At 38.8% G+C, this 27557-nt stretch overlaps 1 protein-coding gene across 2 annotated transcripts in view; it reads right to left on the bottom strand.

Moving 5' to 3' along the window:
* The window catches only part of gria1a (glutamate receptor, ionotropic, AMPA 1a), a 101937-nt gene extending 74715 nt beyond the window's left edge, over positions 1-27222 (bottom strand). Inside the window, exons 1-3 of one of the 2 annotated variants that reach the window (XM_083560228.1) lie at positions 26810-27222; positions 26468-26602; positions 16204-16262 (exon numbers count right to left, since the gene is read on the bottom strand). Coding sequence is in view for 1 of the 2 variants with exons in the window: in XM_083560227.1 (XP_083416353.1) it covers positions 16023-16262; positions 26468-26602; positions 26810-26891 (457 nt within the window). In the remaining variant the exon portion in view is untranslated. Of the gene's footprint in view, positions 1-16022; positions 16263-26467; positions 26603-26809 lie in introns of both variants that reach the window. The other variant, XM_083560227.1, reaches the window with a different exon arrangement.
* Between the last annotated feature and the right edge of the window lie 335 nt (positions 27223-27557).

Below are 27557 nucleotides of genomic sequence, written 5' to 3'. Positions count from 1 at the left end.
TATTCTGTGCCTGCAAAACCTTTGTCATGGATGTTTTGTTTTTTTCCATCTACCGATAAGAAAATTTAAGCTGCCTTCCAACAACTAAAGCTAGAAGAGAGCTAACATTGTGTTGCTTTCCACTATTGTAAGTGGAAATGCAGTGCTTGATATTGCAACAACAGCTGTCATGGACACCTCCATGTTTAGCTTTTGTTAGTTACAATATAGCTAGCTCACTATGATGAGTGATACAGTATACACATGCCTTTATGTTGTAGACAAATACTTGTGTATATATAGCTTAACCCATTTAAAGAAAGAAATACTGCTTTGTTTACTTTAGTTGCTGTGTGCATCCATGGTGATTTGACATCACTCTGTCAACAGGAAAGGAATTCACAGTTGAGAAAACTATTGCATGTTGCATGTAGTAGGAGGGGGCTTTTTTGTTTTTTTATAAGTAAAAAAAGAAGTTGGAGTTGAAATCTCAAGTCATTTGCAGTATTACTACAACATTCTAGTGCTGCTTTGAAAGAAAATGAAAACCACTTATAAAAGATTTTATCGTGTTGGCATTTCATATTGCAAAAAAGTCATATTTTAGTTGAAAATAATGGGTTAATTACATAAATTAATTAAATAATAATAAAAAAAACAATAATAATACTAGCATCTATGACTTCTACACTGAAAACAATGGGAACTCGACCGGATTGTCCACGCTCAAATTGGATGCGCGGCGTCAGGAAGCTATAAAACGCACATGAAGTGAGGCCGGTGCAAGCTTCTGTTTGTTTATAAAGTGCTCTGTGCATATTTCATGTTGAATTGTTTGTCTATTGTTTGTCAAAAGAAAAATACAAATCCAAGCCAACTGTGAGCAGAGCCCGGTAGGTCGGTTCTCGAGGAAGCACTCTTCAAGGAGGGTGCCCGTGCTCCTCACGGTTCTGGTCCCATTTTTAACTGAGGCACCAGTTCCTGGGTCTCCCAAATGGACCTTGCAGAGGATTTCGAGATGGGCTTGTCCCTTTCTCCAACCTCACCTGCCCGTTCCAGCACTCGCTCACACGCCTTTTAGCAGTTTCTTCCCCTGTGAAAAGAGCATTCAGCTCTACCTCTCTTCCTCTGAGGAGGGTGGGTCTTTGCGATCTAGGATTTAAGGAGCTATGGGTGTGGCTTGCTTGGGAGCGAAGCACTTTAGGTCGGTTCAAGAGGGAGTCAGGTGCGCACATTTGTGCATATTCTGCACGCATTCAGCGCACATTCAGCCTATATCTCCACACATTCAGCGCAGATTCTCTGCACATTCTGTGCATAATCTGTGCATATCTGCTTGCTGAGGCAGAGCAGTGCGCTGGTTACAATAAGCCACAACCCCCACCTCTTTAGTGCCTATACTAGTTGTTCTCCAACAGAGTGGGACTGGAAGTGTGTGGTTACGGGTTAATGCCCCGGGTTTAAGAATACGCTGGCCAGCTATCTCTCGCCAATTGTCGCATAGAGAAATTTCCCCTCTGTGGTACGAATAAAGGTCCTGACATAGGACATTTGACCATGAGGGGGCACGTTGCACCGCATTACTTGGTTCTCGTCCTGTCCCAGCTCCCTCAGGGTTCTGGTCTGTAAATCCTGCCAAGGAATGTGCTTTCATGCAAAACCAGCTGCATTGAGGATCCTCCGCGGTTTTCACCCGGTCTCATAGTGGTCCAGAAGAATTCGCCGCCTTCTTTCAGGCTCCTAGGGCCGCAACAAGGTGTTGCCCCGGGTCTAGGCATACCCTTAAGAGACTACCTGGCAGCCTGGAAAGCTCAGACATGTCTCAGTGGGTCCTGCACACTGAAAAGCAAGGCTATTCAATTTAATTTGGGTCTCGTCCACCCTGTTTTGACGGAGTCCTTCCCACTCTGGTGGGAACCAACCAGGCTCTGGTCATGGAACAGGAATTAAGCACTCTCCTGTTATTCCACTTGGCCTCCTGTACTTAAGACCCCTTCAGTGGTGGCTGAGGACCCATGGGTTCTCATGGAAGGGGATCCCCCTCTGTATGATCAAGGCTACTTAGCAATGCCTACCTGCCTTAGATGTATGGCGAGATCCTGGGTTTCTGTCTCAGGGCTCCATGCTGGAGTTCTCGCTTGTTGCGTCATGCTTATACAGGATGCATCCCTCATGGGCTCCGCATCCCTCCACCCAAGATCTATGGAATGGGCCCCATCTACTGTGGCACATCAATTGCCCAGAGATGCTGGCCATGGTGGTCGGTGGTCTCACTATTAAGACTGCATTCTAATTAGCTGTTTGCTTTTTAAAGAGAGTCGAAGACATGCAGGCCCTCTCTGTGTCCCACTCCTTCCCGGAGTTTACTCCAGGTATGGCCAGTGCCTTTAGATAAGGGGTTACATCCCCAAGGTGCCATCAGTAAACCCAAGACCTGTTAGGTTACAGGCATTCTACCCTTCTCTATTCCAGGCCCCAGACCTGGAGAAGCTAAACTGGCTGTGCCCGGTACGAGCACTGGACAGCTACATACACAGGACGGGTGCCTGGAGAAAGTCAGATCAGCTGCTCGTCTGCTACATCCCTCCGAGGAGAGGCCTCCCTGCTAACAAACAGACTGTAAGCAGATAGATCATTGATGCTATTGCATCTTCTTATGTGTCCTCTGTTCTACCTGTTCCATTCAGGGTCAGTGCTCACTCGACCTGGAGTGTGGCAGCCTTTAAGGCTTGGTCCTCTGAATTGCACCTCCAAGACATCTGCAACGCTTTAGACTGGTCCACCCCGATTTTTTTTAAATTCATTATTTATTATTTCCATAATACATTTTACATTTTCAACAGCATTTTTAAGGTCCATACCAATACAAGAAAAAAAATAGTTCTAATTAAAGTTTTACCATAATCAGAGGTGATCCACCTGCTGATCCGGTCAGACAACACCTTGTGGTCTCATACATCAGGGAGGTCTACGCTCTGCGCTTGCGCCCCTTAATATCACAGCCCTGAAATATATTATTACAAAACGAATAAAACATTTTGTCGCCTAATGAATGTGTCCAGGCTGAACATTCACCATATAAAACACAAGCAGAGCAAAGATGATGATGATCAGGTGATCAGGAATGTGACAGTTCTCAGTCATGTTTACATTGCTGACTCCCTCTGTCTCATCCACGTTAAGCCCAGACTTCTTGTTGCCTTCTGCCCTGCTCATTGTTTGCTTTGTAGTCTATGTCTGTGGTTTGTCAAAGCCAGGAAATGATACACAAGTGGTAGAAAAAGCCGTGCAATGACAGGAAATCGGTTGATGGGCTAAAATAGGCGCGCAATCAAAATAAAAAATATTCACATTCCACCAAATTAATAGATTAAAACTAAAGTAACAAGCCTGTTTTTAAATTGTAAGAAGTAGAAAGTACAGATATTTGTGTAAAAATGTAAAAAAAAAAACCAGACTGATGGTAAACTATGTAGCTGCAACTGGGCACAGAATTAAAGCCAGGACACTGTTGCTGTGATGTGGCAATGCTACTGACTGTCATAAAGCTCTACAAATTTAATTATTATTTTTAAATAAAGTTTAAATAAAGCTTTTTTCTTTTTTAATACTACACTAACTAACACATACAGAAGCATATTTGATTGTTATCTATAGATCTTGTGGTTAAGAATTAACAGGTTTACACATTACTGCTAATAGTTAAATGTAATATGGCAAATTTGCCATTTGTCATATATCATTTCAACTCACTAACGCTACATAAAGCAAGTTGGGAGACAGTATAGGCTTGCAGAAGGCCCTTAAAAGCTTATAAATTTCATGGTATGGTGTGCATTCATGATGCCACTTCAAGTCAAGGCCATTTTCCGGGACTAGCAGTAGACTGGTACCATTGCACCTGTCTTTGTGCAAGAGGTTAATCCTGCATTAAGGTATATTGTACGCTAAAGCTGTATCCATTCCTCAACTAACTGTTATTTTAGCTATATAATCCATGATGAACAGTGATCACTCTATCTCTTCAGTCAGGTCAGGCAGGCAATTGCTTTGGGATCGGAGTTTGACGGCAAACAAATCCTCATAAATGTCACATCACAAAGTGCAGAACCAAAACCTGTGATGTACTATATTCAACAGCACACTAAAACCCCCTAAAAGGGGCCCCATCTTTAAGTCTTTTTTAACATGCTTACAAAGTTAAGCAAATTTACTTCTCTGAAACACGTAAAATTTGGTATTTAGCTAGCTTGCATTATTACAAAACAAACAAATTTCCTGTAATTGTCTTTATTAGTTGACCTAAAATTATAAGTAAAATATGAAAGTCAACAAACCAAACTGTTCTATAGTCTTTAGAAAGGACAACAAACTAAGAGCAAAATACTAGAAATAAACAGAGTCTGCCTTGTTGTGACCATTTTTACCATTTTAGCATTGTTTATACTATTAAATTGCTGAACATAAAATGTTTGTCAAAAGTTGGGAAACACCAAGTCTTATCGGTTTTGAGAGACTTATGCATGTTCCTTTTTAATATGCAACAAATTAGATTTTTAGATAGAATTTTACATTATGAGTTACGTTGACCAAACAATTATAGGTAAATATACAGATGTTTAGCTTAATTTTCATTGGACAATCATCCCTTAGAACTAACAAAACAACCTTAGGTTACGTATGTAACCCTAGTTCCCTTAGGGAACAAGATGCTGGTTCAAAACACTTTGGAAACGTGCCGAAGTGTTCACACTCTGAAATAATGTGTGTTATCAGTCAAAAATTGGACGCTGGCCGTCACCGGCAGGGTGACGTCACGACCAGAAAGTATAAAACGCATATATCAAGTGAAGGCAGCGGCAGCTTCTGTAAGGGAAAACTAAGCGCTGCAGGGATGCCGAAGGTGTGGCATAGAGATGCAGCATCTCATTCCCTTAGGGAACTAGGGTTACATATGTAGCCTAGAGACGTTCCCTTTCAGGGACTCAAGCTGCGTCGAAATGCTTTGGGAACGAGTGTCCAATCACACCAGACTGACCAGTCCCTGCTTAGTGTGTGTCTGTCGAACACAGCTAGAAGATGACTGAGGGGCCAGAAGTGCCACTGCGGTCTAGGTTATAGAACTGCACAAAGGTCAACGGGGTGGACCAACCCGCAGCATTACATACAGTACAGACCCCTTGTGTGTCCAAACTTTTGGTCTGTACTGTATATATATTATATATATACAGTACAGACCAAAAGTTTATATATATTATATATACAGTACAGACCAAAAGTTTGGACACACCTGCTCATAACAAAACATAACAAAAAAGTGAACTGAAAATATGTCATATTGTAGGTTCTTCAAAGTAGGCATCAAGAGAATGCCAAGAGTGTGCATAGCAGTAATCTAAGCAAAAGGTGGCTATTTTGAAGAACCTACAATATGACATCATTTCAGTTGTTTCACACTTTTTTGTTATGTATATAATTCCACATGTGTTAATTCATAGTTTTGATGCCTTCAGTGTGACTCTACAATTTTCATAGAAAATAACAAAAACTCTTTGAATGAGAAGGTGTGTCCAAACTTTTGGTCTGTACTGTATGTCTTGGAGGGGTACTCCAGAGGACCAAGATTTTGAGGCAGCCACACTCGAGGTGGAGTGAGCACTGAGCCTGAAGGGAGCGGGGAGACCAGAGGACTCATAAGAAGACGTGATAGCGTCAACAATCCACCTGCTCAGATTCTGCTTATTAGCAGGGATGCCTCTCTTGTGAGGGTCGTAGCAGACGAGCTGATCGGTCTTTCTCCATGGACCCGTCCTGTGGACGTAGATGTCCAGTGCGCAAACTGAACAGAGCCGATTTGGTTTCTCCTGATCTGGGGCCTGGATTGGAGGAGGATAGAATGCCTGTAATCTTACGGGTTGTAGGACGACCGAGAGCACCTTGGGGATGTAACCCGTATGGGGGTACAGGAAGGCACTAGCCATACCTGGGGTAAACTCCAGGAAGGAGGGAGCCACAGAAAGGGCCTGCAGGTCCCCTAATCTCTTGATAGAGCAGATGTAGAACAAGAAGAAAGGTGCCTCCAAGATGCCTCGGCTAGAGGCTCGAAGGGGGGCTCAAACAGACCCCCAAAACGACGGCCAGGTCCCACCCAGGCACTCTAGGTCATACCAATCTCTCCAAACATCTTAGGCATGTAGGCATCGCCACATGACCTTGATGGTGTGGAGGGGGGCCCCTCTGTGAAAACCCATGGGTCCTGAGCCACCACTAAAGAGATCTTATGTACAGCAGGCCAAGTGGAATCACATTGGACGCAGCTGCCATAAACCCTAGTAGTTTCTGGAACTACTTGACACATCTTCACTCGGAGAGTGCCGCTCGGGAGCGGAGCGATGGCAATGACATGCAGTCGGCTCTCTCGAGGACCGACTAACATGCTCCGCTCCCAGGAATATATCTTTTTCTTTAACTTTTGTTTTTCTTTCCTGATGAACAACTGACAGACAATTCAACACATACACACGCGTTTTATACTTTCTGTCTGTGACGTCACTCTGCCGGTGATGGCCAGCGTCCAATTTTTGACCAATTACACACATTATTTCAGAGCATGAACATTCGGGTGCGTTTCCAAAGCGTTTCCATGCAGCTGGAGTTCCTGAAAGGGAATTACACTTTACACACTCTAAGCATCTAGAAAGTTAGTTTGTCCAACCTTTACTGTCCCAAAACAGCACCACACAATTAAGCTTGTACCCTTATGTTTGACTGTTTCAATGGTGTGAGGCAGTCTGGTTACAGCATCTCTCCTGTTATCTGTCTTACATATGTTCTTCTGTTAGAGCCCAACATATCAAATATGGACTTATCTGTCCACAGAACTTTCTCCCATTCATTTACTTTAACTTTCTCCTATCCACTTAATCTGTGTTTTTGCCTGTACCCAGTTTGCTGCATATAAGCAAATGGAACATGCATGTGATCTTAAAAACGATAAAAGTCTTGATACCTGACAAAAGTACGAAACAATTTATCTTCTCTTGAGCCAGGCCACTGCTAATGGTGCCTTCTGTAGCTAGAAAATGTATATTAGATACATGACGGACTACTTACTAATTAGTGTAAGAACACAGTGTACATCACTATATCACTATATAGTGTACATCACTATATATTCCGGACAATATAATTTGCAATTGCAAATCTTTTTCGCTTTCACAAACGCACAATGACTGTCAAATTTCAAATGGAAAAGCAAAATCCTTTTGCAACTGTAAGTCACAGGAAATACAGTGCCTTGCGAAAGTATTCGGCCCCCTTGAACTTTGCGACTTTTTGCCACATTTCAGGCTTCAAACATAAAGATATGAAACTGTAATTTTTTGTGAAGAATCAACAACAAGTGGGACACACTCATGAAGTGGAACAAAATTTATTGGATATTTTAAACTTTTTTAACAAATAAAAAACTGAAAAATTGGGCGTGCAAAATTATTCAGCCCTTTTACTTTCAGTGCAGCAAACTCTCTCCAGAAGTTCAGTGAGGATCTCTGAATGATCCAATGTTGACCTAAATGACTAATGATGATAAATAGAATCCACCTGTGTGTAATCAAGTCTCTGTATAAATGCACGTGCACTGTGATAGTCTCAGAGGTCCGTTTAAAGCACAGAGAGCATCATGAAGAACAAGGAACACACCAGGCAGGTCCGAGATACTGTTGTGGAGAAGTTTAAAGCCGGATTTGGATACAAAAATATTTCCCAAGCTTTAAACATCCCAAGGAGCACTGTGCAAGCGATAATATTGAAATGGAAGGAGTATCAGACCACTGCAAATCTACCAAGACCTGGCCGTCCCTCTAAACTTTCAGCTCATACAAGGAGAAGACTGATCAGAGATGCAGCCAAGAGGCCCATGATCACTCTGGATGAACTGCAGAGATCTACAGCTGAGGTGGGAGACTCTGTCCATAGGACAACAATCAGTCGTATACTGCACAAATCTGGCCTTTATGGAAGAGTGGCAAGAAGAAAGCCATTTCTTAAAGATATCCATAAAAAGTGTAATTTAAAGTTTGCCACAAGCCACCTGGGAGACACACCAAACATGTGGAAGAAGGTGCTCTGGTCAGATGAAACCAAAATCGAACTTTTTGGCAACAATGCAAAACGTTATGTTTGGCGTAAAAGCAACACACCCTGAACACACCATCCCCACTGTCAAACATGGTGGTGGCAGCATCATGGTTTGGGCCTGCTTTTCTTCAGCAGGGACAGGGAAGATGGTTAAAATTTATGGGAAGATGGATGGAGCCAAATACAGGACCATTCTGGAAGAAAACCTGATGGAGTCTGCAAAAGACCCGAGACTGGGACGGAGATTTGTCTTCCAACAAGACAATGATCCAAAACATAAAGCAAAATCTACAATGGAATGGTTCACAAATAAACATATCCAGGTGTTAGAATGGCCAAGTCAAAATCCAGACCTGAAACCAATCGAGAATCTGTGGAAAGAACTGAAAACTGCTGTTCACAAATGCTCTCCATCCAACCTCACTGAGCTCGAGCTGTTTTGCAAGGAGGAATGGGCAAAAATTTCAGTCTCTCGATGTGCAAAACTGATAGAGACATACCCCAAGCGACTTATAGCTGTAATCGCAGCAAAAGGTGGCGCTACAAAGTATTAACTTAAGGGGGCTGAATAATTTTGCATGCCCAATTTTTTAGTTTGTTTTTTATTTGTTAAAAAAGTTTGAAATATCCAATACATTTCGTTCCACTTCATGATTGTCTCCCACTTGTTGATTCTTCACAAAAAATTACAGTTTTATATCTTTATGTTTGAAGCCTGAAATGTGGCAAAAGGTCGCAAAGTTCAAGGGGGCCGAATACTTTCGTAAGGCACTGTACAGTTGCAAAAGTACTTTGCGTATGTAGCCTGCAAAAATTCTAATGGAATTGCAATTTTATTTCGCATTTAAATTTTCAAGCCTTGCACTGAAAACTGTCAATCAAGTCTCAGGGGTGGGACTATATTATTGGGAGTGTTTGTATTGTGAAGTGACATCACTTATAGTCGATGACCAACAGGGAAAATGCCAGTAATAGATGATTTTCCTGAATGTTTTGAACAATGGTCAGTGAAATTGTGGAGGAGATTATGATGCTATCACAGCAAGTTGATGACAGTTCATACTCCACATGGATTAAGGTAAATATAGTTTTCATAAATGTGTAAGCAATTGAACCTTCGCAAAGAGCTTGATTGACAGGTGTTCTTGTCATGGCGGCATGACTTTTCGGACATTGCAACAGGACCTAAGGAGGACGGGCTTTTGCAAATAATTATTTTGTTATTTTGCAAATAAAATATTGCTATTTAAAAACAGCATGGTCATAGCTCGTAAGACACGGAAAATACAGTTGTAAATGGAGTTTTCTTTTCCATTTAAAATTTGGCAGTCATTGTGCATTCGCGAAGCTTAAATGCAAACGGTAATGCAAGATTTTGCACTTGCGTTTGGATTATGTCCCAGTTTATGCAACCTCATATGAAAAATGCAATAGCAAATGCAATTTGCAAATCCTTTACAATATTGTCTGGAATATCCTTTCATATAAAAACATTTGATCATAATGTAAAAGCATTTAATGTGAGTGTACCAGTTAAATTGAGAGGGTGTGAAACAGAAAGACGAAAAATGAAGACTACCATTAGACATGTAAGGACAACAGAGTGCCATTAATAAGCCTCAGTAGACATTTATAGAAGGCTGTTTATAAAGGTTTTAGTGGACTTTTTAAGATAATTTAACATTCAGAAATAAAAAAGTACACTTGTTTTATATACAAAAGACAGCTACATTTAAAATAATGGGAAATAAATTTGCCTGTCCAAGAAACAATTTAACACCTGCCTTAAAATAGTCAGTCAAAGTAATTCAAGTTATGGTTTAGTCAAATTTGACTCAAAAATTGTTATTGTTTACTAGCAGCACAACTTTAAGCAGGAAGTACATTCAGTACAGATGACTTATACATATGACTTATAAAGCAAATTCAAAACTACTTTTATAAAAGTGAGAACATTTACAAATACATAAAAATGTATGTACCAATTATAATATTCTGTAGCAGCCACCTCTGCTTGACTAGCAATAAGCAAGAGTGGGTAGTCTATAAAGAGACATACAGGAAACGATACTTTATTTTGTGTCAAAATTCACATTTGTGACACATGCAAACACACATAGACCTCTCCACAAACAAGCATTTCCTTAAAGAGCTTAAAATAACCTAGGAATGGTGCAGTGCTGTATCCAGGCAACAGGAGGTTGGTAATATGGATTCCTGCAATATGGTTCCTCTTAGTCACAGAGAGTTAATGGCCCTACAGCCCTAGCCCCATAGAGCTTCTAGCAGATAAAACCATCAGCAAGTCACAGAGACATACATCAAAAGCCCAGCCTTCACAATAGCCCAGCACACACAAGCTCATCCTAAGGACAGGGCAATAAAAAAAAGATGACAGAGTAAGAGATGAAAAAGAAGGAAAGAGAGGAAGCTTCTTTATCTGTACTTCTCACTCTCTGTCTTAAAGATAGCCTGCAATATGCAGTGGAAATGCATTTTACATTGAAAACCAGTGACAGTTGATGCTATTATAGAGCTGCAACCGAATGGATTTTGGGGCTGAAAATGGCACATCTGGTGCTGACAGCTGGTTAAAACTTAACATACATGAAAAGTGAGTTTTATCTACTATTCTAGGTCAAGAAGAGATTTTGGAATTTCCTCCAGCACAGTTATAAATGGCCATCTAGGATCTGTCTAATAGATTCCTGCAGAGACACTGGGAATATATGCAGAGTGCATGTGTTTAGACTATTTCAATAAATCTTTGCTAGACTTCAAAGTAAGGATCAAAGCAAAGGAAGTTGGTGTCAAGTATTTAGTAAGCAGATGTATAGTAACAGATAGTTCTAGTGTAATTAAATAACATTAACCATTGCATTAATATTTTGTAATGTTTTACCAGGATTTACCAGGCTTTGTTTCTGTTTAGTGTCCACTTCAGGATGTGTATTGCATGCTCATGCATAGATTTAGATGTGGAGATTTTTTTTGTGATTTTTTTCCTGATAAAACACTTTGCTGTGCAGGCAGTGTCTTTTGGGTCATTAGCCTGTCTTCCAAGCTGTATTAAGAAGCATCCAAGTAAACCAAAGCCATGCCACAATTACCACCTAGCTTGAGCAATAAAATCAGATGAGCTGTTCAGTGTTTGATTGTAGTGTAACATTAGGCAATTTACCACAGACAGAAGTTTATGCTATGTATAATATTAATAATAAAAAGGGTGCATATGGGTGCACACACACACACACACACACACACACACACACACACACACACACACACACACACACACACACACACTAATATGACTAACTAGGTCATAGGGAATATTTTATTTGATATTGCAAAACTCAAATAGCTTAACGTACTGTATACTAGGCTCACTCGAATGATAGCTAAACAACAGATAATATAAAGTACACATATATGCATGGTTTCTGAATGATATGCCTAGATTGTGAGAGCCCTCACAAACATGTAATATCCTGTTTGCTCTTTGTTTTATCTGTGCTTGTCCCTTTGCCTTTCACTTATTTATGCTACCAAATTCAGAACGTGCTCGTTTTCTTTTGATTGTACTGTATTTAAGTCAGTGCAGATAGCATAATGTAATGTAATGTGTTACCCTATACGAATAGACTAGCACAAATGGCAGACAAAGAGCTAAGGAAAAAAAATCCAGAAAGATAGTTTAAGGTACATCAGAGTCTAAGAAAATACAATCAGTCACTTTTTGAACAACAGTGAGCTCAATTAAAGAAGATTAAGAGGCCTCCAACAAACAAGCAAACTGAAAAGAATTCCACAATACTTCTAGGAGAATATGCTTTGGACAGATGAGACAAACTTTTTTTTTAGTTTTATAGCAATGCACATTACTATAACAGCTATGTTAACAGACATAAAACTAAAGCTTTTGAAGAAAAAAGCCTGATATGTACTGTGAACCACTTGTGTAATCAGTCAAACAGAAAAGCGCGACGTCACCGGTGGGGTGACGTCAGGACCAGGAAGCTACAAAAAGCACATGCCATACAGACGGTGCTAGCTTTGAAAGTGAAGGAAGTGCTAGCATAGATGCAGTGAGTGTGGCAGCGTCTGCGTTCCCCCTGAGAACCAGGGTTACATACATAACCTAGAGACGTTTCCCTTCAGGAACTCGAGCTGCATCAACAACGCTATGGGAACGAGTGTATAATACCGCCAGACTGACCAATCCCTGCCTAGTGTAAATAGCCACAGCTAGGTTGAAGTACAGAGGGGCCAGGAGCGGCACTAATGTCAAGGCTATGGGACCTGATAAAAGTCAGTGGGGTAGACCAGCCCGCAGCGTTGCAAATCTCTTGGAGAGAAGGCCTTAGAGGCTGCCACACTTCAGGTTGAGTGAGCTCTGCCACACTTCAGGTTGAGTGAGCTCTGACCACAAAAGGAGAAGTGAGACCAAACTACTCATAAGAGCAGTGGATAGCATCCACAATCCACCTGCTGAGAGTCTTCTTATCCGCAGGGAGACCCTTTTTATATGGACTGTAGCAGACAAACATCTGGTCCGACTTTCCCCACAAGGCAGTTCTGTTGACGTATGTGTCCAGTGCTCACACGGGGCACACCTGGTTAAGCTTTTTCTGGTTAGGGCCCTGAAAATGTGGGACACCCGAGGGCACCAGGCTTGGGTAAAGGAAGGCACTGGCCATGACTAGGGTGAACTCCTAACAGGAGGGGCTCATGAAAGGAGCATGAAGGTCCCCAACTCTCTTTACAGACGAGATGGCCAGTAGAAAAACTTGTCTTGACTGTTAATAATCTCAAGGACACCTCAAGCAGGAGCTCAAAGGGAGGCTTAGACAGGGCCTCCAAAACTATGACCAGGTCCCACAAAGGCACTCTGGTTTGCACCTGAGTCCTTAACCTCAGGGTACTATGGAGGAAACGTGTTACTAATGGGTTTTCCCTAGCAAAGCTGCAATAGTGAACACGTAAACCTTTAGGGTGGAAAGAGACAAATCTTTGGAGAATAGTCCCTGAAGAAATTCCAGCACCGGGCAGTTAACTGGATCTAACTGGTGACCTTCACACCACATAGTGAACAGGCGCCACTTTGCGGCATACAACCTCCTCGTGGAGGGAGCTCTAGATTGGAGAATGGTCTCTACCACCTCGGCTAAGAGCTGGGTCCCTTCAGAGGGGCCTCCACAGGTCAATGTGGGGGTGAAGCAATGCGCCCCCTGCCTGAGACAGAAGAGCCCACCTCTTTTGGGACTCGAGGTCTGCTTGTGCTAGGTAAATCTTCCTCCACATCTGCTCCTTGGCCTTTGCCTCAAAAGGGCATCTGCTCCTTGGTTCAAGCACCTTGGAAAGTATACTGCCCTCAATGAGAGCATCTTTCCTTGGGCCCAAAGGAGAATCTGTCGTGCCAGCTTATAAAGGAGGAGAGAGTGCAGACCTCTCTGGTGGTTGATGAAAGAGACCATAGATCAGCACATGATGGCCCGCATAGATAATTGGTCCTCTGTACAGTAGAAAATACACTTTTCTTGGCGTTTCTTAAGTGTTTAGACTCAGCCAATATCAACCAGTATGCAGATGCCCCGGAGTCTCAGAGGAGCCAGAGCAGCATCCACACACTTCATGAAGGTGCTTGGTGAGAGTGCAAGGCCAAATGGAAGGATCCGATATTGGTAAGCTTCGGCCCCGAAAGCAAACCTCAGGAACTTCCTGTGAGATCGAAGGATGTGTACATGGAAGTATGCATCCTTCAGCTCTATCGTGACAAACCAGTCTTGGGACTGATTTGAGACATGCTTTTGTTTTAGCATGAGCATCTTGAAACTGAGTCTTAATAGTGAGCATATCAGATGACACAGATCCAAAATGGGACGCAGCCCCCCCCAATCATACTTGGGAACTATAAAGTAGTGGCTGAACCCGGACTTTCTGTCAGAGGGAGGGACCACCTCAATTCATCACAATGTATTAAGAGGATGATGTTCCTGTTTCTCGTCTGGCCAAGCAACAGTGAGCTTGGAGACAGCACGAGATACTACCTCCAAAAGCTCCTCAAACTGCACTGGCTGCAGAGGCATGTCCATGGGTTCAACCAACATGGCGTCACCCTCAAGCCCCTCCTCAGATGAAGAGCAGGGGAGCACCACACCCTCCCCACAGGAGGAAGAAAACGGCAAAGAGCGGGCCTCTGAACCACTTGCCTTCATCTGTCTGATTTTATATTTTTCTGATTTTTTTGTAACTTACCAATATGTACCTGCAGCAAAAAGACAGACACACACAGAGCACTTCCTGAACAAACAGAAGTCAGCACAGCCTGAAGGGGAAGTTCAGTTACAGTAGGTTTTGGTGTTGTTTTGCTGCGTCTGGCACGAAGAGCTTTAATTCTGTGCAGGGCACAATAAAATCTCAAGACTACCAAGCCATTTTGGAGAAAAATATACTTTCCAGCCTCAGAAACCCTTGTTGTTGCAGCTCATAGGTCCTTCAACAGGATAATGATCTAAAACATACAGCTACACATACCTATGAATAGCTAAGAAAAAGAAAACAGCAAAAGGGTATTCTGAAGTGCCCATCTACAAAAAAGTTGTAAGAAGAATATAAGCAGGAAAATGTAGCATGCAGTCTGGATGAAGCACCCTTTAAACCAGAGACATCTGTTGAAAGGTGCACAAGTTTTATTGAGAGCTACTGTATAGCAACTGTTTGTTTTGCAGTGATTACCTCTAAAGGGTGTCCACCAAAATATTAGGTTAAATGTCACCATTTTAAAATATACAATAAAAAAAATCAAATGTCTGAATTTAAACATAGAAAAAAAACAAAGATAAGTACTAATTACTTTTGTGTATTAAAAAGTAATGTGGGTTCTTCTTTTCCATGGAGAGGTACCAACAAATTTGTCTATATGCATATATCTGTCTGTATGAGCGTATTGGGCAGGGGTCTATTAACCTTGTCCATGTATTTTATTTCTCTTCAAAATTAATTTTTCTTTGTAATGTTACACTTAATTAATCACATTATATTTTTGCATATCAAACATTAAATGGAAACTATTTGATCATTTACATACATAAAAAGCATTTGTTAGGGAACAAACACTGATTTGTATGAATTCATTAAACATTCTTTTTGTACGATTTGACTGACACTTTGTATTTCAGAGTAAGATTAATCATTCATCACCCAAAAGCCACATAATAAATAAACTAATGTACGTAGCACAGAGAGCAGTGTGCTTATTCTCTAAAAAAATTTAAATAGAATGCTTTTTTCCAGACACAGAAACACAGTCCCAACATAACTGCCATTAAAGGTCAACTAGTTTTCCAGTATTGTTTAAACAAACAGCAAGTCAAACCGCAAATCTTGTTATTTATAAAATTTAACCCCCTAAATATTCAATATTGCTGACTGTTTGAAATATTTCAAGAATTTCAAAAGGTCCGCAAAAACGTATTAATGACTGTTCAATGAGCTATTGTTACTATTGTAATATTTTGGAGAAGACATGCAATCAAACAAATGTCAGCATACACATCAAACTGTAGAAATTGCACTGTAATGTATTATATTGTAAATGGTACTGTACAGTTCGCTATGCCCAAATATTACATCACATAGTAGAACTATTTTGAATACTTTGTTTACAACATTTAGCAGCTATAATAAAGCTTTCTTGATTACCATGACATTTTCCGAGTTAGTATGGCAACCCTGAAGAGTCTAAAAAATGTCTATCTCTATCCCTATATCTGAAAACCCCTTATACAAGCAACAACATGCAAAGGAACTTTTATATCACTCTAATTTTTAAATCTGAAATCTATTTTATGTACAAATGAAAAATTTGCTCTGCACCCCAGTGACATGAACTTCATGCCCACCTGAATCGGAGCTATACATGTAGATAAACTTGGTCCACTTGTAGTGTTCAATGACTCCAACCAAGGCGTCCTGCAACTCGGGCCGCAGTTGAATCACAAATTGGTTGGAGGTCTCAATGGGAAAGCTGGGTGTCACAAAACAGACGTGCAGCGCACCACAAAATGACATCAGCATGCTCACCGTCTTCCTGTCGTACACACCAATGATGGCATACACTCCTTTTGCGAACTGCGAACAAACTGCAACATAATAACATAAAATAAATGTTAATGCATGCAGATTTCCAGAAGAAATAACATATTTTTTTGCACTGTTAGCATTTGAAAGGGAAAAGCAATGCACAAAAAGAATGTTGGTATCATTGACATACAAATATCCCATAATCATTGCAGTAAAAAAAAAAGAAATAATGTGGATGTTCTTCAGTGTGAATTGGCTCATGGTGAGTGGTAGTGGGTCTGGGTGGCTCATGAAGAATACAAATCAATACAATCCTCTAATCCTAAATACCACAATCCCTGCTTCCCTGGTGAAGCAAAACAGACACCATCTGTTTCTTAAACTTTTTTCTAAACCAGAATTCTCTAAAAAGTTAGATTTGACTTTGGCAATCTTTTCCTTGCCTCTATCTGTGCCCTTAGTTTCTTCTTACAGTATCCTTAAGCCTCATATTTTTTCAAACAAATTGATATAGAAATCAGTTTTCCTTTGGAAGCCCTGGGTACAGCAGGAGATGCCTGAGGAAGTACTGGGGACACAGGGCAAACTGGCATGGCTGCCACCCAGCAAACAGGCTGAGCCACTACTTTGTGGCACACAAGCAGGAGAAAGTTGGCATCAATTCCTAGTATACCGTCGTAGTAAGCTTATTGTAGGCAAAATTTCATGAAGACATTGGAGAAAACTGAGCTGTCTTACATGTATAGCAGTAAATGCAGAAATGCTGTCAATTTATATTCAATGAATCCTATCTTTCCCAAAAAAATTTTTACTCTAAAAAAATAAATAAATCACAAGCATTTATTTAATATTGCCTCACATGTAATTCCACATGCAGTGTTTTAAAATCTGCTACACATGTAGGGGATCACAACTATCACTATAATTCTGCTTGGGAGAAAATGAGTCTAAAAAAGGTAGTCTGTCTCCCTGTGATTTAGCTATTACTGAAGGCATATGGCACATCAGATCAGTTTCCACGCATTACTATATGCCATCTGTGCCATCTCTTGTATGGTCACTCTTTTACCACAAGCTAGCAACTGCTTAATACTATGAACTAGCAACCTTTATTAATTATCTTGCTGCTACTGCTAAAATATATAGTTTCCCATAATAACCTTTGTAGCAGTGACTGATAGATTAGTAGAACTTCAGGGCATTATCATATAATTACATATAAAATAATTAATATATACACTCTATAAGTCAAAGGCATAGTTCAGAATTTCACAGATGCACAGAATACAGGTAGATCCCATCTAACGGTATGTTTGGCCATTGATCTGACATACAGCTTTAAAATATGTAACTTCTTGAATTTAGACATAATATCAAATTTGTTCTCTAGCATCGGATACCTGGCTGGTTTAAAATGTTTGAAGCAGCAAGACATTTGTGTCATGAGTGGCAGGAAAAGCTTGGCTACCCAGGGTCAATTGTCTTTACAACAGTGGAGTTGAAAGCTGTGTTAGCAGGAGAGTTTATGAGACAAACTATCCTGGACTAAACAAACGAAACAATCAGGATTATTGATAATGTCCTAAGATGAGTAGTCATTAAACCTATATCTGTTAGAACAAGGTACTTTGCCCACTCTGGCCTAGCTTTTCATGCTCTGATGTAATGAGACACAACAGTGTGGTAAATATTAAAGCTTTTGAGTCTAGCCTATTATAACTTGGGTTAGAGTAGCTGCATGTGCTGTGCAGCCAATCAGAGCTGCCATAGTGATGCTTCAGCTGGCATCTCTTGTTATGCCTATTAAGAAGACTCGAATTTTACTCAACAGCTCAGCAAATCTCAGGAGTTTTAGCTTTCTCTCAATGTTTGCTCTCTGTTTGGTAATAATACATGGTGAGTTTAGGATTTATTCTGCTTCCATAAATTTAATTTAATGATTCAAATTTACCTTTTTCCGATATTTCAATCTGCTCTCAATCGGCATTTCATTAGTTCCATTTCATATGCGTGAGAAAAAATCTATTCGGCTGAAAGCATGTGAAAAAATATCAAATGATTTCCCGAAAAATAGACTTCAGGGAGAATTTTCTAGCTTAAATACCATTTGACTTTTATTTACTGTTTTTATCTCCTGTTTCCATTACTCTTTTATTTTTTCATTCCCAAATTCGTGGGATTTATTGGAAGCCCCAGGTGGTTTCTCATCTGCTGTTTTGTTGTGCATGGTGATGGAGGGATAATGCATCTGTCTATGTATAGAGCTGATTTGCACAGTGAGCAGTCAAGTGGCTCCACCTCTCGAATCTCCATTCCTCCTTTCTGCGCCTTTCCTCAAGCAACTAAGCTTCTGGCTTCTGCACATGCGTGTGCATACACACAGAAAAAGGGAGACAGAAAAGGACAGAGAGAGAGAGAAAGAGAAAGAGAGCAACTAAAACAAACAAGATCAATATGCATATCTGCTCACAAATGAATTCACTCGTGGGAGATATTCCTACAGCCTGCTTAGCTGCACACATACACACTCAACTCATGGCTACATGTCATTACATTATGCAGTGGAGCATATTACTGTAACAACACAGGGGATAATGTGAATGAAGATGTACATGTTTTGGCTCAGCAACCGCTGTGACCTAAGTGGATACTTCTTGTTAATTTATATATAGAATCCAATTATGACCACTCTACAATTCACTCTTAGTAGTCTCTTCTGCCATATCACCTCAAATTATATGTGGAGTGTATTTTTTGTATTACATCCTGACTTGGTTTTGGTAACTGCTACAAAAACAACCTGTTGTAGAGAAAGTCCTGTATTCTAACACAACCAAAAAATTTTTTTAATTTTTTTTTATTATACAAACGGAAAATAGTCAAGTAACACCATCTGATTTAGGCTGTCGTGCTTCTGCTGTACCTAAAGAGAAATTTGATTCTTGAAAAGTAGTAATATATAATCAATCTATCACTTCTGACAGCAGCTAAATTACATTGCCCAGCAACAATGCTGATGTCAGAAGCCATAGCTTTCTAAAGATTTCTAAGATTTCTTTTGCAATATTATTGCAATATTATTGCAATTTTGCAATATAATCTACTGACCTAGTCATACAGGTTATACTGTATACAGTAAAAAATAACAAAAATTTCTTTTGACCTTCTTATTTGAATTTGTGCACCTACTATGCCATTTTAGGAAGAATCAAAACATTTTAAATGAGTTCTAACATAAATTCTTCAAAGTGTTGTCACAAACCTAGAAGCAAAAAATTATTGTAGAGAATGTGTTTGTGTCCTGTAGCTTTACTACATTACTTCATTGGAACAAAGGGGCTAAAACATGTTCTAAAATGACATTGCACCTGTGCTCAAAGCAAAGGTTTGCTAGGGTTTGAATGGACTGCAGAGAGCCCTCAACCCCACTGAACTTGGATGAACATACATGTTACAAGCCATATTAAAAACATGACCATGGCACAAATAAGAGTGAAAATAAATATATTTAGACTGGTATATACAAAAGCATGAATTTAATAGTCATGCAAATTAGACAATAACATGATACCAGGTATTCTAGGTGATCATCTGACATGAAGTGAGCATGTGGTCTAAAATGGCTTGTTGGTCATGTAATCCGTATCTGTGAAACCGTTACTTTGCTAAATATTTATATTGTAATTCTCCTTCTGTCAAATAAGGTCAGATTACACTTATTACACTTACACACACACACACACACACACACACACACACACACACACACTCTCTCTCTCTCTCTCTCTCTCTCTCTCTCTCTCTCTCTCTCTCTCTCTCTCGCTCTCTCTGTGCAAAACCTATTTGTTTGCTTGGCAAAACAGAAATAATTTTCCATTTCTGTGCAAAAGCAGCACACACTTGTGCAAATGTATTGATAAAGAAAGCTGGAAACACATCACTGAGTAAGACATTTTCTTTTTTTAAATGAAAGATCAGATAAACATAAAAAATAGTCCTCAATGCTTTATTAGGCCAGTATTTGAAAGAGCTAAACCCATTTCTGGTAGCTGTACCTATCAGCTACCTACAGCAGGCTCACCCTGCTGTCAGTGAAGCATCAGCCCACACACATACAAACACACTTTCAAAACTAGAGAAGACTACCACTGTATCACAGAAAGCAGGCAGAACAATTTCTAATCCATATATACCATAATCTACAGTGCTGAGGGTTAAAGACTCAAGCTCATATTGTCCTATAGTGAATGCTGCCAGGAGCAATGCGTGTCCTCATTATCAAAGGAAGAGCCTACTCAAGCAATGTGGGCCAGGCTCTTTATGAGCTCCTAATTGGGCTACTTGAATGATTTCACATGGCACCATGTCAAGCAGTCTATTTGACTAGATAGAGAAGCTGAGCCAGTATAAATTACTGATAAAATACCTTGTTCCACTTTATGTACAACAGTGCACGTGTTAGTGTGTGTGGGGGGGATTTGCACATATTATTTAGTGTCAGTACAGTTGTCAAACAGCAAATCCCTGCAGGTTTCTTCCTCTTTTTACAGTTTGTTGTTGTTTTATTCTATTAAAAAATACACCAGAGGCAAAAGACTACAGCTGTCATGTTGCAAAAGCAGAAATTGTTTTTGTCTCTCATTAATTTAATATACAGTGCAAAGAAAAAGACCTCTCAAAGAAAATGACAGCTCGACTCCCTATGTTTAAAACACCTCATCCTGTAGTTGTTACAAAGGCAGCTGCTATGAAAAACGTTATGCTCCTAATCCATCTGGCATTCAACATACAACAGATCAAGCATCTTTATTGTATTGTGAAAGAACAATGAAAACTAAGCCTGTTCTGGGAATGCTGGCACAAACAGAAAATTCATTTTTAACATAAGACTGGTCCATAACAGGGTCTTGTGCATGCACTTTCATATGTTCAATGCTTTTAAGATTTTTTTTAAAGATCTTGTTACACACCTAAGCTTTTTACCCAGCCCTGAACAGATGTACACTTAGAATCTATATTTCATCCTTTCTTATGCATTTTGTTGTTAATTTTGTTTCCTGCCACATTTGTTTGAAGGATATTTATGTTTTGAGGACTGTTCTCAGCTCAGCTCTGACATTAGTATAAACTTTACTGCAACATCCAATAAGGTGCATATACTTTTATAAGGATCTACAACCAAAATGATTAATGTCAATACTAGTCCTTTGGTGATCTCATTACGATGACGGATAGTGTTGAGGGAGAGTGACAGAAACAGCTGTGGTCAGCTAATGCATAGAAACAGCTACAGTCAGCTGCAAAGTCCACATCTATATTAACTGTACCTAATAAAAGGGTCGATGAATGTAGGCGTGTGGTAGGTTGTGGCTGTCAAAAGTAAAAAAAAAATCTAGTCTTTTATTATTTTTTAAACACATGCATGTTCCTTTTATTTATTTACAGTAAATGACTGGAAGAAAGTTCAGATAAGTCCAAATTTGACATGTTTACCTCTAACAAGAAAGCAGGAGAGACGTTATCAGACTGACTCACACCCACAGTCAAACATGGTGGTAAAAGCTTAATGGTTTAGTGTTGTTTTGGAGCAGGAAAGGTTGGAGATTTATTACAGGTGAAAGGAATACTAAACCAACATGGCTACCATTCCATACTTCAACACCATGCAATTCCTTCAAAGCACACTTCACCGTACAACAAACAATGACCAGAAGCAAATGTTAAAGTTTTAATAGCCTTAACTGGAAAGCAAACATACATCTACATACATATTAAGAGAAAAGATTTTTGAAACAAAAGTCCTAAATACATTGTTTAAATGCAAAGCCATATCATAAGACGTTCTTAGTAGGGCTATAGCCAATACAATGTATTACATCATTTTGGAAAAATAAAGGCTTGGCTCGGTTTGACAATAAAGCCGGTATAAAATACCACTTATATTACGTGAGGTATACATTTAAGAAAGCCCGCATCCCTGTCTCTGACAATTTCAAATCAGAAGAGACCAGCAGAGTTTAAAAGCAGGCTTCTTCTAATCACAAGGCTTTTCACAAGCTAATAGCATACTAGATGATGCTAATAACACACACATAGATACACATGATATCTCTCTCTCTCTGTCTCTCTCTCTCTCTCTCTCTCTCTCTCTCTCTTTCTCTCTCTCTTTCTGCTTCAAAAAATTCAAGTTATAGAGAGCTGTGCTACTTACTAACAGCAGAATGCGTTTAATGCGTCAGACACACCTGGTGTTGGTTGTGAGTCACGCAGGAAGGATTTTGTTTGGTTTTTGTTAAAGCTGATCTGAGCTAGTTTTTAACCAACAAATCAGAAACACATATGCACCACAGTGAATTATTTTCCAATGCAAATACTTACAAATTAAAAGTAAATACTTTCCAGTTCCAGATTTTTCAAGGAGCTAGTTTCTTTGTTTTTTTACTAATGAAATAATTAATCAATAATCATTATAACTACTTTTATAATGTTGGATGGTTCAATTAAAAAAAACAAAAACAAACAAGTAATGCACATTTTCAAGCAAAGCTTATTTTACTGCTTTTTACCCAAGCAAAATTCAGTAGTATAATTACCCATACGTTATAAAGACTAGGCATATGAAATGTTTCAAAAGTTTAATATGACTACAGATGATAATACACAAAATATTGGTTATTTTTTTTTTATAATTTTACAGGCTCTAAAATAACTGGAACAAATTAACATATTTATAAACATAAGTATTACATTTATTACATTGATACAAATCATTGGCTTCTTGAAGTCTTGGCATCATCAAATGCATGAGATTCCTCTTATACTTAAAATGCTCTTGGGTTGATTTTGCAGTGTGTTAGAGTAATTATATATCTGCACTGTGAAACACTGTCCTATCAGTTTTGCATAATTTACCTAAATCTGACTGGAAAGTATATCTTTAAACACTTCAGACTTTATTCTGCTATGTCTACCATCAATCACATCACTAATAAACACTAGTGACCCATTCCCCTTGGCAGCTATACCTGCCAATGCCATTGCAATGTTTCTACCAGGTTTGGCAGTTGCTGTTCTTCTCCATACTGTTCTCTTCCCATCATTCTGGTAGACGTTAATACTGGTTTCATCTGTCCAAATAAATTTGTTACAGAACTAGGCAGAATCTGGCTAAGTATTTGACACTGATAACCCTACCTCCTCCAAGAGTGTTATTGACATGACTAGATGTTCAATGCCTGTTATAATTGCTAAGCTTGTTAGTGCCTTCCTTCTTTTAAAGAATTTACACAAGTTTTAGACTTGGTCACTACTAAAGTCTCTGCTATCATTCACATAGGTCTGTTTGCTTCTTTTCTAATGATAGCCTAATTTGCTTGCACTGATGGCTATAATTCCTAAACAGTTAATGCAGTACGTTTGTTAAAACCCATACAACTTAAATCACATTTTGATTGATTCATTTCAAGCATTGTGGTGGTGTACAGAAACATAATGGTATTTGGTCAGAATTTTGTGAACACCTGATCATCAAAAGCAAACAGTATGTGGGCCTTCTCCAAACTATAGCCACAAAGAAGGCAGAATACAAATGTATTTGGTATATGCTGTAGATTAACATTTTTTCCTAACAAACTAAAAGGTTGGGTCCAAACATGTTTCACTATAACAGTACCCCTTTGCAAAAAGCACAGTCCATAAAAGATAGAGTTTGCCAAGGCTGTGGCCTGTACAGAGTGCTAAATTCCACCACACTTATTACATTTGGGATTAATTGGCATGCTAAATGCACCTCAAGTTTCATTATCCAACATCAGTGGCTGGACTCACTAACAAACTTGTGGCTAAATAGACATATCCCCACACATGTGTTCCAAAATCTAGTCAAATGTCTTTCCAGAAGTGTCAAGGTTATTATTTTCCCAAAGTGAGGAATACAGTTTAAATGGGATGTTCAAAAAGCACATTTAAGTTAAATGGTTTGGAGTCTACAAATATCTGCACAGTGTAACTAGTTAAAAAAAATCTACATGTGTCTGTAATTTGATTTAATTTTAATAGGCTCACTTATCTCTACAATGTTGCAGGTTTTTTGGTTGAATAGTAAGCTGAATTGCAATTGTTTGGATGCACATTGTGTGTCTCTATATAAAACCACAAAGAAACTAGTCCTAAGATAAAATATTTTTAGTTTGCAGTTTCAGTTTGAGAAAAACTAGTAAAAATCTAGTAAAAATGGTCTCACTAAGCGAAGTATAAGTTCTTTTTGTTTGTTTGTTCGCTTTTTTACCCAAGAATTTAATTTGATGGGATTCAAAGTGATGGATATTAGATATCTGACATCTTGAGTCAAAATTCCAAAATGATGTAACCTGCTTAAAGGGTGAATTATGCAATAGGCAAACTGCAGTCATGTTGTTGAAGGTGTCTGTAGTTTCAGAGTAGTTCAAATAGAGACTTACATGACTGTGTTCATTAAAGCATGTAATAAAAATTATTAATAATAATAATAATAATAATAATAATAATAATAATATTAATATCGTAATATTTAAATATTAATAATAATAAAGTCATATTTATTTTTACCATTATACAAACATAAACCCATTAATGAGATCAGAATTTCTATGGACCAATTCATGGCTAATTGAAACAAAAAAAAGCATGTTATGTAAATGTATCTTATGTAAAAATGCTTCTTATGTATAAAACTGATATGCAAGTTTAACAGGCAATTTTTCCAAATGGCAACATGAAGTCTCTCTCCCCACCTCCTATGCATATTTATATGGGGGGGCTGGGTAAAATGTGGATATTCCATTCATAAACTAAAATATAAGCAATTATATAAAATTTGTTACCAGGATTTCCCAAATAATTTGACTTCTTTTGAACTGGCAGCATATTTATTTCAAATTTCTGACAAAATTAACACTAATATGAGACAAATTAAGGATCTAGTTATCCACTCAACACATTCAACAAAACTTTTTATACATGTTGAAAAAATCTGTCAATCTCGAAAAAGTTTATATTGTTTAATTTCACAGTTTTATTTGACAACAGCAACTTTATTTTGTAACCATATGTCAAGGTAAAATAGTAATCAAACTGCATATCATCCATATTAATGTCCTTTAAAGTACGTTTTATTATTTTTTTTAGAGAGAGAGAGAGAGAGAGAGAGAGAGAGAGAGAGAGAGAGAGAGAGAGAGAGAGAAAATCTATGACAAAGATTTTTAAAATCTACATTATAAAAAAAAAAACTATACAATTATAAATAGTATTTAATTTTGACTACAACATTTACTCTTGACTGAAACACCAAAGATAAAGTTAAAGATTTGTTGTTAATGGAAGGGACCTTCCATTAAACTATCTACTGTAAACAACGGTTGACACACAACTGTAGATTATGCACCATTAGATTAAAATCTGCCACGAATCTGCAGGTCTGCGATGAATCTACACGTCACATGTGTGTTACAGCGACAACAGCAGTCTAACTTTATCCTGTCAAAAACGCCGAAACTGAAAATACAGTTCACCCAAAAACCTGCATCATTTATTAATAGAAACATGTCTTGTGGACGGAGAAAGTGGCTCATTAGACCTACTAAATCACAAGAAAAAAATAGACATAGATGTTTCTTTAAATCATCACTGGTTCTATTTCTATGTGTCCTTTACTTTAATAGCCTACATGTAAAATAGGCCTACGTTATTTTTTGTGCGCTTCGTTGAGCGCAGCCCAGAAATGTACGCGGGGGCATCTGCAGTCTGACTTCAATTCGACAAGTGAAAAGCGCACAAATGTCTACATTTCTATTGCGACATTGCACAAAACGTCGAATAATGCAATATATGAATATCGGTCTGCGGTCATGTCTCCCATGGTGACACACAAACTCTAAACCTGACACATTTTTACACTGTAGTTTTAATACCGGCGTTTTACCTACTGAATGGTAAGATCAAGATTTCATTCGGCCTCTAAAGCTATGAGCAATCGTCGTTTCCAAATGTGCATCGCCGATATGTGAATTTCACTCCACACGCCTCATTCTAAAGCTTTAGCTGAGCACTACACGTTGATCAGTTGCTTCCTTGCACCACACAAGAAAACAGAACAGACGGCATGAATGAATGCAACAGGGACATAAACTAAACTTTTGAAACGCAGTGTTAACCACTTTTTTTCACACTGATCACCAAAAAATACACGTAAAAAAAAGTGTGAACATTTTCGAGTCTGTTTACTTACAGGCATAAGTCATGGAGAAGCTGTTGCCCATCTTCACCATATCTACTTGAGGTACCAGTTTTGGAATGTCCTGATGATGCGAAAGCGCAAATCGAAACACTTCATATTCGTGTGACTCGGTAGGAAATAATCCTCCTGTATGTAAAAAAAAACCAGACGGAAAAATTCTTAAGCGATTATGCATATTACCTACATCGTATAAGTGACAACGCTGTTATTGCTTGTGTCCATTGAACATAGTAAAAGGTTTGGCGTCTTTTTATTAGAGCAATTTTATCAGTGCAATACTGTCCGTTTTCAGCACTTTGATGCAGCCGCAGGTGACTATTTTCGTGCACTCACCTATGTTGATATTACTTGGAAAACTCGAACCAAAGCATAGTCCGATAGCACTGGTGCAGAGCAGAACGATGCTTCGTTGCATATTTTTTCCTTTTGCATTTGCGGGAAGAAACAAAGCCAAATCTCCAGCATGGGTATAGCCCGATGGTTCCGTCTAAAATCTGTCAGGATGTATTAAGAACACAACAAACACTGAGTGACCGAGCGACTAAAGAAATTGCTCCTGCGCTTCTCTTGCTCGTGCTCGCTACTGACGTCGTGTGTGTGTGTGTGTGTGTGTGTGTGTTCCGTTATTCTGAGCTGTTATGCATAGCTCTGCCTCCCAGCAACAGAAAATAGCGGTCGACCGATACGCGTCTTTTAATGGCCGATGCCGATATAAAGCAGTGTGGTCGACTGTCTGAAATGAGGCTGATATAAGACACATTTAAATACAGTAAATGAGACAGAAATTCGTTAAAACTAAAGAAGCGAAATAGTCTCTGAAGAACTAAGAAAAAGGAATTTGCTTAAGAAAGCTGTACAAATGAATATAATTCTTGTCCAGTCTAAATGGCCATCTATCAGAATAAAAGAAGGCAAATTAATTTGATTAAAAAAGTTATTTTGTTCATTTTGATTTTTTTTCTCAATCATTGATGGTAATTGTTTATAGAATAAATATATAATTAATTGTATATACAAATTTGATCAATAGTCAATTAAAGACAAAATAGTAGGTGTAATCCTATGTTATTTTTTTGGTTTG

This window comes from Silurus aristotelis (assembly GCF_946808225.1).
Source record: "Silurus aristotelis genome assembly, chromosome: 14".
NCBI lineage: Eukaryota > Metazoa > Chordata > Actinopteri > Siluriformes > Siluridae > Silurus > Silurus aristotelis.
This window is presented reverse-complemented; position numbering and strand designations above follow the sequence as displayed.